Source organism: Oryzias latipes, chromosome 19, assembly GCF_002234675.1.
Source record: "Oryzias latipes chromosome 19, ASM223467v1".
Taxonomy (NCBI): Eukaryota; Metazoa; Chordata; class Actinopteri; order Beloniformes; family Adrianichthyidae; genus Oryzias; species Oryzias latipes.
The window spans coordinates 2,040,395-2,055,750 of NC_019877.2; the positions used below are offsets into that span (position 1 = coordinate 2,040,395).

A 15,356-nucleotide genomic window follows, 5' to 3' on the forward strand; every position below is an offset into this window, starting at 1 on the left:
CCTCTCTTACATGAGCTGGGAGTTTATTCCATAAGACAGGGGCTTGGTGGCTAAACGCTCTACCTCCAACCGTACTTTTACTAATTCTAGGAACCACAAGCAGTCCTGCATTTAGTGAGTGAAGTGTTCTTATTGGTTGGTAAGGGACTATGAGGTCCTTAATATAGGACGGGGCCATTCCATGTAAGGCCTTATAGGTTAACAGGAGGATCTTGAACTTGATTCTGGAATCAACTGGGATCCAGTGAAGTGAAACCAACACAGGAGTGATGTGATCTCTTCTGCTAGTTCCTGCTAACAATCTAGCTGCTGCGTTCTGAACAAGCTGGAGACTTCTTAAGGAACTCTTAGGACACGCTGCTGACAAGGAGTTACAGTAATCTAGTCTAGACGTAACAAATGCATGGATGAGTTTTTCAGCATCACCCTTAGAAAGTATATTTCTGATCTTAGCAATATTCCGCAGGTGAAAAAAGGCAGTTCTACACGCCTGAGATATGTGAGCCTTAAATGATAAATCCTGGTCAAATAAAACCCCAAGGTTTCTAACTGGAATTGGGGGCTATACTTATGCCATCCAGGGAGACTATCTGATCAGACAGAGTATCTCTGAGGTTTTTAGGACCAAGTATAATGACCTCAGTTTTTTCTGGGTTCAAGAGAAGGTAATTGTCATCCAGGTCTTTATGTCACTGATGTAGGTGTTCAGTTTCTCTATATTGTCATTCTGGTCAGGTTTCATGGATAAATACAACTGCGTATCGTCGGCATAACAATGAAAATGAATGCTGTGTTTCCTGATTATGTTTCCTAGGGGTAGCATATAAAGCATTAATAAAGCTTTATAAAGAGTTGGTCTTCCTTATGAAGGTACAAGTGTAGGTCTGGTGTATTTATAAAGCATGTTTGTTATTCATTTAGTGCAGATAATATAACCTTTTAAAGTTTTACTTAAGTAAGAGTACAAAGTGTGGTCTAGTAAGGCTACCCTTAAAAGTACTTTTTTTTTCCAAAAGGGTAATCTAGAAATTGAGAGTAAATGTTTTTAATGACTACCTGTATTGTGGAATAGTGTCACATTTTCAAGTAATCTTCAAGTATTATGTTTCTTATATATCAACCTACAAATAGATATGTCAGAAACCCCTCAGACCACTGATGTACTCGAGTATTTGAGATGTCCCATTTCGCAGCCAAATGCTATGACAATGGACACTTGAAAAAGTAGTTCCGGCACATAGCCCAGATGTTCTATATCACTACGCTGGTCTAAATGGCAGTTGGGACTATAAGTAAGGAGTAAAAAAGGCATCAAAATCAGTCCATAATTCCTGTTAGCTGCAACCGTGAAGAAATCCCAAATATAAGATCAAAGTCATGTATTTGTAACAAAACACCTTTCAGTTAAAACGTAGAAAGACGTCTGGTTGAAAAGCTGACAAAAATGAAAGTGTTTTCTCAAACATCACAGACCATTTAACATCTTTAAGGTGAAGAATCCCGACTCGATCCACAAAAGAAACAGTCTTTTCATTTGTTGAGAAGAAAAAATTTGAGTGAAGAGTTTCAGAACTGATTTTAAATATTTAGGGTTTGTAGACACTGTTTTAATTCTTGGAGCTGAGTCAATTTTAGAAGTTCATTTCCCAGTCAAAAGTTCTATTCATAAGGTGATTGAAAAGCTTATTTATTGGAGTTTTTTCTAGTTAAAGGCGTAAAACTATTAATGACAACCAAAGAAAGTCTTAACTCAGGAGGTTTTCTAATGAACTTATTTATCCTATCAATCGTGTTTCTTAGCGCACATAATGTCATGGCTACAGAACACTTTCGGACCCAGATGCTGGAACCCAGAAGAAACACAGCGGAAGACGAGTGTGGCAGGTAAGAGAATTTAATGGGTGATTCTTGAGGCAGAGTGTGAGCAGGACATGAGGTAGGTCCCTGGCTTGAGGCAGATGCTGGTGGCGTCACTGGTGGCTTCTTCCACAGGAATGAGCAGCCGTCTGAAGTGGAGGTCCGAGGTACGGAGGCAACGGCAGAGGCTCGAGGTATGACCGCAGGAGAAAACAGAATGGGGGATCCGGGCTGAGGCTGATTCTGGCGACCACTCGTGGTTATGGATTCCTGGAGGTGAGCAGAAAGAGAGTTTAGGCAAGGCTTGGCGTAGCGTGACAAAACAAGAGCTTGACATGAGACCAACTATGCACCATCAGGGGCAACAGACTGGCGAAGACTGATGATCCTGGAGCTCCTTATGAAGGTGGAAGAGGTGATGAGGTAAGTGGTCGCAGCTGGGGAGAATCAGCAGCCAAGTGGAGAGGAGAGGGGGAGGAGTCTGACAGAGGCACCATATCACATAAAATCCTTTAAAATTACTGTTTACTTATTGCTTTTATCTGCTTTAATTCTATTTTGTATTCTAACAAATTTTTTTATACTCTATTTTATTTGATTTTTTGATGGGTGCCTGTAGAACCTCGCAGCAGATGAGAACTGCATGCAGATCAGATGTTTTTTTTTTTAATTACTTTTTTTTTTTTGGAGATTACAATCCCTGACAGACGTGTGTGTTGACATTTGTTTGTCCAAAGCACATCCTCCTGACTTTATCCATGTTACATCCTGGCTCTCCAGGACCGTATAGGAGTCTTGTTGTGTTGATTTCATGAAGATGACTTGATTTTTCCAAAGTGTGTAGAATTTGAGTAAAAAGAATTCAGATCTAAAAACATCCATCATTTCAAAGACGGCTTGTTTTCTCATAAATACACATGTTGTTGACAAGTAGTCTTGTTTTGGTCGCCATTTTGGATCTTCCATGACATCACAAACTGGGATTGGACAGTGAGGGAGTATTTGAGTTATACTGACTGTACAACACAGGCTACTTTTGACAAAAAAAATAAATAACATTTTGGAATATTTTCCATTGTTTTTTTCTGAGAGTACTAACTACATAAACAATTCTGAAAGTTTGTCTATAAAGTTTAAAATTGCCAACACAGTAAGTGCTTTTGAAGACATCACATTAATCTCCAGAAACGTGACACAGCTCCTGCTTTCTGTTTCCAAAAATCATTTGAGGATTTCATTTAATTTTTAAAGTTTTTTTATACATCTCAATGCCTGGACAGTTTTTTTTTTTCAGAGAAACGGCTTTGAGAAGTCAGAGGGACTTCAAGTTTGTCATCTTCTTGGAAATGATCTATTGTTGAAAACAATCCTGCTGACAAAATACACTCATAGAAAATTACCAATATTTCAGTAGTTTATGACATCTACAGTATTTTCAGCCAAAACAGTTGAAAAAAATCAAAGGTGCTCCCACATTTCCCTTTAACCAGTGTTGAAAAGAACAAATCGTTAATGTAATCCTTTCAAGTAACACTTTTTTTTTATGTAACTAAATAGAGTGACGTATTTCTCATCATTTTTTCTTTCTTTCTTTCTTTCAAACACAAATGAAAGAAACAACACAGTGGTTTATAAGACACAAGACAATACAGTGTGTTTGAAAGGGAGTGGGTTGGAGAGGACTCCTGTCTGATCCCAACCCTTTTTACAACACATAATTCAATTTACAGATATGTACAAAACATTCACGGTACAATGTTTGCATGGCAACTGTGCAAAGGGGCCTTTTTCTAATAAAGATCTATTAGTGACTTCCTGTAGGTTTTTCTGAATACATGTAAACTTTTGCTTTTTTTTAAACCTTCATCCAAAGCGTTCCATAAACCCACACCACAAGTTATCATATAATATATATATATATAATATATAATTAGATTATAATAATATTAATTATATTATATTATATGGGCTGCACTGTGGCGCAGTGGTTAGCGCTCTTACCTCAAGGCCTCTGGTTCAAGTCCCGCCTGGGGGACCTGAACCAAAACATCAATGGGGGACCTTTCTGTGTGGAGTGTGCATGTTCTCCCCGTGCATGTGTGGGTTTTCTCCGGAGACTCCGGCTTCCTCCCACCGTCCAAAAACATGCTTCATAGGTCAATTCGTCAACCTAAAATTGTCCTATAGGTGTGAATGTGATTGTGAATGGGTGTGTGATTGTGGACGCTCTACCCTGTGACAGACTGTCCACCTGTCCAGGGTGTCCCCTGCCTTTGCCCACAAGTGCCCGGGATAGGCTCCAGCAACCCCCGTGACCCCGAAAGGGAATAAACTGATTAGAAGATGAAAAAAAGGATGAATATATTACAATAAACACATTTTCTTTTTTGTAGTGGGAATGCACTGCTTTTTGAATTTTAGTTGTTTTTCTTAGATTGTAACTCCCGTCTCTGTCTATGAACATTTGCTGTAAGTTTATTGGAAGTAAGTTGTTTCTGGCTTTAAGCATGATGAGTGTCGTCTTCAGTTACACTAGATCCCCTAGTTTCAATAAACCCGAGTATTTCCATGTGTCCCATAATTCACTCCATGAACTATTTGAACAGCTTTTTTTGTAATATATATAAACACTGTAGGTCTGTTTTATAAGTATTTCCCCATTGATATAGGATGAACAGTGTGGGGCCTAATATTGACCCTTGTGGAACTCCACAGCTGAAATTTAGCAGGGATGATTTACAGTTATGCAGTTGGAAAAAGTGCTGCCTGTTATTAATGTAACTGTTTAACCATTTTAATGCTGGTCCTCGTATTCCATATCTTTCCAGTTTGTTTAGTTAAATGTTATGGTCAATAGCGTCAAAAGCCTTTTTCAGATCCATGAACACTCCTACTGCGAACTCTTTATTGTCAGTGCCATTTATTATTTCTTTGGTTAGTTGTGTAATCGCCATGGATGTTGATCTGTTTTTTTCTGAAACCATACTGATCGTCGGATATTAGTTTGTGTTTTTCGACAAAATTTTCCCACCTTGTGAGGAACACTTTTTCGAGTATTTTTGAGAATTGGCAGAGTGAAGACACTGGTCTGTAATTTGTTAGTTTGTGTTTGTCCCCTGATTTGTGTAGTGGAATTACTTTGGCTATTTTCATTTTTTGTGTAAATGTTCCTGTTTGAAAGGATAAAAATGTTATTAATATTTTACTTAAGAGGTTTTCGAAATGGTGTCATTATACGTGACAGGGTCTGGACAACAAATATTGTTGTTGCTAATTTTTTAAAGTGAATTTTTTGTGTCCTTGACTGTATCTGCTGTTTTTGTATACAGAGCTTTGATAACAAGGGCATTTCCGCTTTGTGGGATCAATACAATGTTGTTCTATCTGGTTCTAACAGATAAAAAATACCACAAACCTTGTCTATTTTTTGCTTGTGTTAATATTTTGTATTAATAACAACTTTATGGTTGTGTTATATGTATATATTGTGTTTATATAGACCCGGAATAATGTTTATAATCACAAAATATTCATAACATAGCCTGATAACCGTTGTCAACTTATCATTTAAATGTGGAAACAAGTAAACAAGTATTACAGGCCTTTATGAGAACAAAACTGTAAAGTAGGATATTTAAAAAAAACATAGGTAATCTATATTGGATTGCAATTTAGGAGGATAATCTGTAAAACACAGCTAATATGTATTGCAAACTACTGTTACAAGTCTATAACTGCCCAAGTTACAAGCACATGCTCAACAAAATACAAAACAAATTTTTCCTCTTATTTTGAAAAAGAATAGTGTTGTGTATTAATGGATTGTTGTAACCTTTTTTGTGGAAAACAATTCATAAATATGACATAATTCTGTTTAGCTCATTTTTATATTTATTTCTTTCTCAAAATGTAGAATTAATTATTATCACATAGGTTATTCAGGGAAGGCGCTAATACATTTTTAAAAATCAGTTTTCTTCAAAAACTTCCGGTCTGGAACTGGCAGACATGTGACGTAACAACGCATCTGTGATTGGCTAATGGGATCAACAAATCAAAAGCACGACCTGACAGACTGATGTCCCATTTGACCAATCAGAGCACGTGTTGACTTTCCGGGTTCTGATATGCCGGAAGCACGGCACTGCGCTTTCGGTGAGCGCAGATCACAGATCTTTGTGAGGTGTTGACGTTCTGTTCGGCGGCGCAGGAGCCCGATTTACCGGCGCGGAGGACAGTTTAAGTCAGAACTTCGTGCCGCTAGGGCGGCTTTTGACCTGAACGGGACGCCGTAACTTTCTTAGCACAGTTGCTCCTCAACATTAGTTTGCATGTCATCATGATTAACAGTTTAACTGAGATTTAAGTTAATTTGCTGAGTTTTATTTAAAATAAACAGACTAAATCGTTTTCCCCCCTTCTGTTCATAACCTCCTTGTCTTTTTCCCCTCTGTTTCCGTTAAAAGGTTTATATTTTGGTTTAAATGACACTATATCTTGGGCAGAATAGTTTAGCAGAACTTCTTTTTTGTGCTTACTGGACTATTTTCGACTAAAAAGTTGAAAGAGTCTAATAAAACTAGAGCATGTTTGAGTGTTAGAGGGATTTAAGGTAGTTTTGTGAGGATGGCCTCTCACTGTGTAGCTTATGGATGTGGCAAATCTGCAGCAGATGGAGTGACGCTCTTCAGGTTTCCCAGAGATCCAGATGAGTTTCACAAGTGGGAGAAGCAGGTGCAGAGAACCCGGACCGAGTGGTCGGCAACCCCAAACTCTCACCTCTGCAGCGATCATTTTGGGAGGGAATATTTCGAGGCCCGATCTCCCTCAGGTGTTCTGAGGCTGAAGCCGGGAGCTGCTCCTATAGCGTTTCTCCGTCCGCTCTGCTCCTCCTGCAGAGGAGCAGGCTGCAGAAAATGTCTGCATGCAGGCCGACAAAGACGCTTTACAGAACACAGGTTTTCTGTGAGTAGTTCACGATGTGCAGCAAGAGTGGGAAACCATCCCGTCTATTCTATTTATGCATGTTTTTGGTTCTTTCAGCAGGATGAAAATGATGAGGAGGCAAGAATCGAGGAAGATGATGCTGATGGTGGGAACACAGAACACCTGGAGCCTGCCGGAGCGTTTCAACAACCAGGTGAGGAACAAAGATTGAGAATAAAGGAGAGGAAACGTTAATAAGGGGATGTGACGTCGAAGTGATTTCTTTGTTCTTGCAGCGGTCTGTGAAGTGTGCGGAAAGACGGGGAGCTTCAGTAGTTTCTATTCGAAAGCCAAACGTTTCTGCAGCATCTCCTGCTCGCGTTCCCATTCGTCAAACTCCAAGAGGTCAACCATTCTGGCTCGTCTGAAGGTTTGAAAATGCGTGCTGTAGATTCATCGTAGCCTTTGACACACAAGGATAGACAACCCACCCTCCTTAGCAGGTGCTCCCTTAGTAGTCAATGAACTCAGCAGCGTGTTTGTAATGACAGGTTGGTCAAGATCAAGCATTGCCACAAAAAACGCTTTTAAAGATAAATTATTTGAGATATTTGTAGCATAAACAAAAAAAGTTTTTAAACTACTAAGCATCATGTGGAATTGTTCATCAAAGTTGGGAATCTTGTTCTCAGTGATTTTTTTTTCACCAGTAATACGAAGATGGAGCATTGATTTAGAAATCTTTGAACTCAAGCTAGTTTATCTTTTACAATGGAAAGATTTTACTGTCTTAAAAGAAATATACAAATTATGGAGGGGTTCCTGTATATTACTGATGTTTATATTTATATGATTCAATTCACCCATGTTCTTTACTACCTTAATTAGATTTAATTTAATTTCACTGGGACAAAATTAGCCATTTACATTACGGAGGTGCACTTCCTATAGGTGGCCACACGGAGGCAGCGTTGCTAAAAAGATTTTCAAAATAACAAAACAAACGACAGAAGAAGAGACCGCGCTGAGCTTGAAATGTAAATACTCCCCCCTAGAGTCGTGCAGTTTTCCGTTTGTCGCGTTCAAACAAACCGCTTAAAATGGTCCACACGTGCTGCGTGGATTCGTGCTCCACGGAGAAACGTCCGAACGTGATCTTCCACCGGTTCCCCCCCGCCGACCCGGAGCGGCTGCGCCAGTGGCTGCTAGCTCTGGACATGGACCCGGACACCCCCAACTTCATCCTGGGGAAGCTGTTCGTCTGCCAGAAACATTTCCTCCCGGACGATTACCACGACCCCCACATGCATCCGGGCCGCCGGGCTCGGCTCCTCAAGTCCAACGCGGTTCCGAGTCAGTTTCTTACCCCACGTTTCTGCGAGGGGGGGCAGCTCTCCCCCGGTTACCTGGATCAGCTCGTGAGTGGTTTGGAGAGAGAGAGAGAGAGAGAGAGAGAGAGACAAAGCACTAAATATTAATCTGATGAGTTTCAATAAATTACACCAATTTAAATTTTAATTTAAAGATCAATCCACTTTCATTTATGTATATACATACACACACATATAGATATATATAGTGATTAAAAATAATACAGTAAAATAATAAAGATATTAGAATAGCATAAAGTAGAATAAAATGACTTTATGTCACTGTACACATATAAAATGAGTTATTAAACATAAAAGTGAAAAAAAACAACATATACAGTTATGTTCATACTGTAATTCAGTAATAAACATATATTGCACATGAAAACTAAGAGAATAAAAGCCAATTTGTTAATAAGAAGGTAAAAGTAAGACATTAAAGTCAAAGTAAATAAATATGCAAAAATATACTTCTTCTCCATCACGTCAAATGCAGGAGTTAAAGAATTAAAATTCACAAAAAAAGGTTTACAGTCTAAAAATAAATACTTTCATTCTTCCAAAATGCGGCATCATAAAAACATAATTCACTGGCTGAAAACAAAATACAGACCATAAATGTCTAAATTATGAAGAGTTGAAAGGTTATGAGAGTAGAGAACCCTCCCTCCCAGGACAGAATCAAGAAAAGAGTGGATGACTGTTGATGGGAAGTGTGATGGCTTTGATTTATTTCAGTTAATTCATGAACTTTTGATTTGTTTACAGTTAGCAACAGCCAAACATGGCGGTGGTAGAGTGATGATGCGGGCCTCCTTGATCCCTGATGGGACCATGAAGAGCCTCCTTTCTGGTTTTTTGGCTCAAGAGCACTAGGGTTCTTCACAAAAAGGATGATCCTAAATAAATAAATTACCTTCTAAAAAAAAAAGGAAATAAATCAAAAGTTTTAGAGCGACGGGTCAAAACCCAACAGATTCTGTGCGTTTCATCAATCGGGTCTCCACAAACGTGGGGTGTTTGGGTTCACTTTGAGGATGGGACTTTTTTTTAATTATTTCTTGTTTTTTTTTAGTAGAAATGAAAGTTTAGCGTTTTTCTGTCTTTCAGGGCAGACCTCCAAAAAAAGCCGCTGTGCTGAATAAAGTCAACAAAGCAGCTTCAGGTGCAGCAGTGGACGGTAATGTCAGCATTTTCATCAAAAAGTCACGAAAAGTCCTCAAAATAGGCCAGTTAAGGCTAAAAAACATGGATTCTTTCAAATGTTGTGCTCTTTTTGTCAAAGTTTAGTCTTTTAAGTTCCTTTTTAATCTGTTTTTGTTCTAAAATGTTCCTTGCTCATATTTAGGATTTCATTTATTTGTCCCTCTCTGGACCAATGTCCCTGTTTTTTTTTTTTTGTTTTTTTTTGTAATTTGATGCAGTTCAAATTAAAAAAAATCAAAAAGGTTTTGAAGAAAATGTGCAGAGAACTCAGACGTCCTCACCTGAGAGGTTTCTGTCCGTCCCGCAGGGTCTGCCGCCTTCGACTGGGGCTCCTACCTGGAGAAAGAAACCTCTCTAGCCGCCTCCGTCTCCTGCTTCGAACACGTGGGTCCCGACTGATCGACTACCGTATCTGGAAATGCTTTGAACTGAATTTGTGGCATCAGAAAACCAAGTGATGCTGCAGTTTCTATAGAAAATCAAATATGAGCAGAATCGGAGCTCAGTTACAGTTTTAAAAAAATCTCTTTTATTTTTTATTTTTATTCCTCATTAATTTTATCCTAATATCTAAACACGTGTACAAAGAAAGCTCTTCCTTTATAAAAACAATAGTAGGAGATGTTTTCTGTACAAAACACTTTAATTCCTTAAAGTTATAAAATAAAAAATGGATAAACAAACACAAGTTTTCTGTAATCGGAAAATGTTAGAGAGTAAAGTTGGTTATAGAAGAAAAAAAGATTTAGTAGAAGACTTTAAGTTCACAAATATTTTCCTGTATAATTTATGTCATCATACAGTACAGACCAAAAGTTTGGACACACCTTTCATTTTTCATTTAAAGACTTTTCCTTGTTTCTTTTGTAGATTCACACTGAAGGCATCAAAACTATGAATTAACACATGTGGAATTATATACATAACAAAAAAGTGTGAAACAACTGAAAATATGTCATATTCCAGGTTCTTCAGTAGCCACCTTTTGATTTGATTACTGCTTTGTACACTTTGGGCATTCTCTTGATGAGCTTCAAGTCACCTGAAATGGTCTTTCAACAGTCTGGAAGGAGTTCCCAGAATGCTTAGCACTTGTTGGCCCTTTTGCCTTCACTCTGCGGTCCAGCTCACCCCAAACCATCTGGATGGGGTTCAGGTCCGGTGACTGTGGAGGCCAGGTCATCTGGTGCAGCCCCCCATCTCTCTCCTTCTTGGTCAAATAGCCCTTCCACAGCCTGGAGGTGTGTTTGGGGTCATTGTCCTGTTGAAGAATAAATGATGGTCCAACTAAACGCAAACCGGATGGAATAGCATGCCGCTGCAAGATGCTGTGGTAGCCATGCTGGTTCAGTATGCCTTCAAGTTGGAATAAATCCCCAACAGTGTCACCAGCAAAGCTCCCCCACACCATCACACCTCCTCCTCCATGCTTCACAGTGGGAACCAGGCATGTAGAGTCCATCCGTTCACCTTTCTGCGTCGCACAAAGACATGGTGGTTGGAACCAAAAATCTCCAATTTGGACTCATCAGACCAAAGCCCAGATTTCCACTGGTCTAATGTCCATTCCTTGTGTTCTTTAGCCCAAACAAGTCTCTTCTGCTTGTTTCCTTTCTTTAGCAGTGGTTTCCTAGCAGATATTCTAGCATGAAGGCCTGATTCACACAGTCTCCTTTGAACAGTTGTTGTAGAGATGTGTCTGCTGCTAGAACTCTGAGTACCATTGACCTGCTCTCTAATCTGAGCTGCTGTTAACCTGCCATTTCTGACTCGGATGAACTTATCCTCTGCAGCAGAGGTGACTCTTGGTCTTCCTTTCCTGGGGGGGGTCCACATGTGAGCCGGTTTCTTTGTGGCACTTGATGGTTTTTGTGACTGCACTTGGGGACACTTTCAAAGTTTTCCCAATTTTTCGGACTGACTGACCTTCATTTCTTAAAGTAATGACGGCCGCTCGTTTTTCTGTACTTAGCTGCTTTTTTCTTGCCATAATCCAAATTCTAACAGTCTATTCAGTTGGACTATCAGCTGTGTTCACCTGACTTCTGCACAACACAACTGATGATCCCAACCCCATTTATAAGGCAAGAAATCACACTTATGCCAAGAGTGTGCAAAGCAGTAATCAAAGCAAAAGGTGGATACTATGAAGAACCTACAATATGACATATTTTCTGTTGTTTCACACTTTTTTGTTATTTAGATAATTCCAAATCTGTTAATTCAAAGTTTTGATGCCTTCAGTGTGAATCTACAAAAGAAATATAGAAAACTCTTTGAATTAGGAAGGTTTGTATAAACTTTTGGTCTGTACTTTATGTTTATTTCGTGTTTTTGTTTTTTCGGACAATCAACCTCGTTGACCTTTCTGTGCTTTAAGTAAAGTTTCAGGCTGTTTTTTTTTAATCTCCTACAGTTTTCTTTCTGAATTTGCGTTTAAAGTTCCGGTTCTGGGTTCTGCGGCCCGTCTTCTGCCTCTGCAGGCGCCTCTGTACAGCATCTGGGACGCCATCACCGTTGGGATGAAGGTGGAGGTCCTGAACACCAACGCAGTTCTCCCCAGTAAGGTCTACTGGATCGCTACAGTCATCCAGGTTGCAGGTCAGCGCCGGTTTTTCCCTCCTCCGCCTGTGAGCAGCTAACCTGCTGCAGTCCTAGATCACAGAACAGTTCTGGTTCTGGTTCTGAGGGAAACGCCCCGCCCTTCGATCTCTGCAGGATACAAAGCTCTGCTCAGGTACGAAGGCTTCGAGTACGACAGCAGCCGGGACTTCTGGTGCAGTCTGGTTTCGGGCGAGATGAACCCGATTGGGTGGTGCGCCATGACGAGTAAACTGCTGGTGCCGCCGCAGGGTGAGGTGACGCGACGCTCCTCAGTGGGCGGAGCTCAGGAGAGCCGCTGTAGGTGAACGTTGTGTTTCTGCGTAGATGTACAGAACATCCCGGACTGGAAGGAGTACCTGATGAAAAAGCTGGTGGGGGGCGTGACCCTGCCCGTGAACTTCTACCTGAAGGTGAGTTTGATGCGGTGGGAGGGGGGGTTCGTGGTGGACTAAAGGTGATTTCTAAGGCCGCTCCTCTCCAGCTGGCGGAGAGCATAAAGATCCCCTTCAGGGTGGGCATGCGGGTGGAGGTGGTGGACCCCAAACACGTGAGCCGCACCCGGCTGGCCGTGGTGGACTCCATCATCGGGGGCCGCCTGCGGCTGCTGTACGCAGACCAGAGCGACGCCCTGGGAAACGTGGCCGACTTCTGGTGCCACATGTGGAGTCCTCTGGTCCATCCCATAGGCTGGTCCAAGAGAGTGGGTCACGCCGTCAGAGCAGCAGGTAACGGAACCCAAAACCCTGAGACTGACTGACTCCTCCCCCTGGCGTTCCAAACAGGAAGTAGACAGAACCCCATAGACGTAATTATTTTTTAACATCTTCTTGATAATCCTCATTTCCTGAATATGTTTTCTGTAGTTCAAGTTATTCAAGTTATAAACTGACCAATCAGATGTTTTAATAAAATTAGGCAGAGCTTGCTGGCCCCCCCACCTTTACTCTTCAATCAAAACATTTGATTGACAGATTTTGTGTATCCCACTATGAGGTGGTAAGGGGTGTGGCCTTCCAACAATCTCACTCCTGATTGGTGAGAGTGGTTGCCATAGAAACGTCGACTCTGGCCAATCGCTGCTTCTGGCCCCGGCCCCGCGTGGCCACCATCCGTCCACGAGGTTTTTTCTGTGTCAGGGAAAAATGGCGACCGGATCGACTTCATTTGATCGGAGCTGGAAGTTAATAAAGTTAATAAAACAGAAGAAGAGCCTTCCACTTTAAAGAAAATAAAACAGGAGTCTTCCTCAAAATATGGATTTTGATTTTCCGTTAGCGCGGAGCAACCCCACCCCCACTTCCCGTCATCCGCATAATAGCTCTCTCTGTTTCCACATCAAAGTGCATTATTGGTTTCTCTGCAGCAGGCGGCGCTGAAACGTTCAGCGGGGTGAAGAACAACGCCGACGCCGGGTTCACGCTTTTCAAAAAGGTACCGGAGCGTCCGTCAGAGCTTCTTCTCCTGTTGGTTTCCTGTTTGCTTGAGGCGATGGCGTGTCTCTGAAACTCTGCAGCCCAGAGCGGTCTACATGGGAGAAGGTTTCTTTGAAGAAGGGATGAAGCTGGAGGCCATCGACCCCCTCAACCTGGGAAACATCTGCGTGGCCACCGTCCACAAGGTGAGACGGGTGTTTGGGCGCGAGCGGACGCCCGCTTCCTGCGCGCTCATCCTGCCTGCTGCCGCCTCCGCAGGTGCTGTTTGACGGTTACATCATGGTCGGCATCGACGGCGTGGCGTCCAGCAACGGCTCTGACCGGTTCTGTTATCACGCCTCCTCGCACGCCATTCTGCCCATCAACTACTGCCAGAAGAATCAGATCCCTCTGACTGTCCCTCCAGGTAGACCGCAGTTTTCTGTCAGGAACTTTGACCCAAACAAACTCTGCTTTAGGAAACTTTTTTTTTTAACACATTGGCTTTATTTTAAGTTGTAAAATCCAGCAGACATGAGAAAAAGTCACTCCTGGAAATGGCGTTCTAGTTCTCAGAGGATCGTCACATTGAAATGGTTTCCTGTTCTGCTGATGTGACAGTTGCAAAGTCTAGATATAAATCACTATATCTCTATATTAGTATATCTCTTTAGATAGATAGATAGATAGATAGATAGATAGATAGATATGTCCATCTCTCTCTCTTTCTCTATATAAACCATCCTTTATTCACAGAAGCCGACAGCCTGTCAGAATCTTTTCGTTTCTTGCAGGTTATGACCCCCAGACCTTCAACTGGCAAAAATACCTGGAAGAAACCAAATCCGCCGCTGCTCCTCCACGACTGTTCAACACTGTAAGAGAGGGAGTCGGGCTCTGGACGCCCCGGAGGAGCCCCTCAGCTGATCCACGCTCTTCTTTTTCAGGACTACCCCGGCCACGGCTTCTCCCCCAACGTGAAGCTGGAGGCGGTGGACCTGATGGAGCCGCGGCTGGTGTGCGTGGCCACGGTGAAGCGCTGCGTGGGCCGCCTGCTGCTCATCCACTTCGACGGCTGGGACGACGAGTTCGACCAGTGGATCGACCACCAGTCCCCGGACATCTACCCCGTGGGCTGGTGTGAGCTGGTGGGCTACCAGCTGCAGCCGCCCCCAGAGCCCGGTAGAAACACGCGTGACGCAGCTGCAGCCAAGCATAAATGATTGATGTAAAACGAATCTGTTGGTTTTTTCCAGTCGAGTTCAGTGAAAACCAGACGGCGCGGAACAAGCGGCCCAAGCCCTTCGTGTTCGGGAAAAAGAGTACGTCTGATTCCGAAACGGGAGGATTTTCGTGTTGTTTCTCTGGGAAATAATTTGTCGGTCTTTGTAGAAAAGAAGGGGCAGAGGAAGAGGCTGTCGCAGGACCGGGACAAAAATGCCGAAGAGGAGAGGCCGGCGGATGAAGCGTTTGCTCCGGCGGCGCCGCTCCTCCAACCCAAAACTGAGCCGGAGGAGCAAGACAGTAAGTGAGGAGCGACGGCGGGTCGGTTCTGTCGCTCATCCGTCTAAACGCGGCGCCATCCTCTCTAGTCTCTGCGGTGCAGGTGAAGGTGGAGGAGGTGGAGACTCCCGTCAATTTCCCCGACAATCAACTAATCTCCCTGAGTGAGGTCAAGAAGGAGGAAGAGGAGAACCTGGAGGTGCCGGAGCAGAGCAGCTGGGAAAGCGTGGATTACCCAACAGCGAAGGAGGCTCCGATTGCAGATGATGATGATGAAGATGAAGAGCACAGCTTCACGTAGAAGCAGACGCTAGAAAACTACGGTTTGTGAAATACTGAAAGATTCTTCTGCCAACAAAAGTTTGAAAACGTTATTTTGTTGTAAACATTTGTGGACCAATAAAGTTTATACTTTTTTCTAGCAGCTCGGCTGATTTAAAAGAAAAACATCAGATGATCCAAAAAAAGAGAGCTTTTC

The 15,356-nt window shown here is 42.2% G+C and overlaps 1 protein-coding gene across 5 annotated transcripts; it reads left to right on the plus strand.

Moving 5' to 3' along the window:
• Positions 1 to 5,758: 5,758 nt before the first annotated feature.
• On the plus strand, positions 5,759 to 15,302 carry l3mbtl2 (L3MBTL2, polycomb repressive complex 1 subunit). Of its 5 annotated transcripts, none has more exons than XR_002292503.2 (17): positions 5,759 to 6,822; positions 6,892 to 6,997; positions 7,080 to 7,213; positions 9,264 to 9,333; positions 9,667 to 9,743; positions 11,843 to 11,960; positions 12,078 to 12,212; positions 12,288 to 12,373; positions 12,445 to 12,688; positions 13,327 to 13,394; positions 13,477 to 13,581; positions 13,655 to 13,802; positions 14,170 to 14,252; positions 14,323 to 14,557; positions 14,632 to 14,697; positions 14,773 to 14,899; positions 14,968 to 15,139. XR_002292503.2 is itself a non-coding variant. In XM_020712128.2 (17 exons), the coding sequence occupies exons 1-17, from the start codon at positions 6,484 to 6,486 to the stop codon at positions 15,177 to 15,179; spliced, it is 2,358 nt and encodes a 785-aa protein (XP_020567787.1). In that variant the 5' UTR covers positions 5,956 to 6,483; the 3' UTR covers positions 15,180 to 15,302. The 5 variants fall into 5 exon arrangements, 4 of the variants coding, with proteins under 4 accessions (XP_020567787.1, XP_004080232.1, XP_011486142.1 ...); XM_020712128.2 differs by having other exon boundaries at positions 5,956 to 6,822; positions 14,768 to 14,899; positions 14,968 to 15,302; XM_004080184.4 differs by having other exon boundaries at positions 5,957 to 6,822; positions 6,904 to 6,997; positions 14,768 to 14,899; positions 14,968 to 15,302.
• Positions 15,303 to 15,356: the final 54 nt, after the last annotated feature.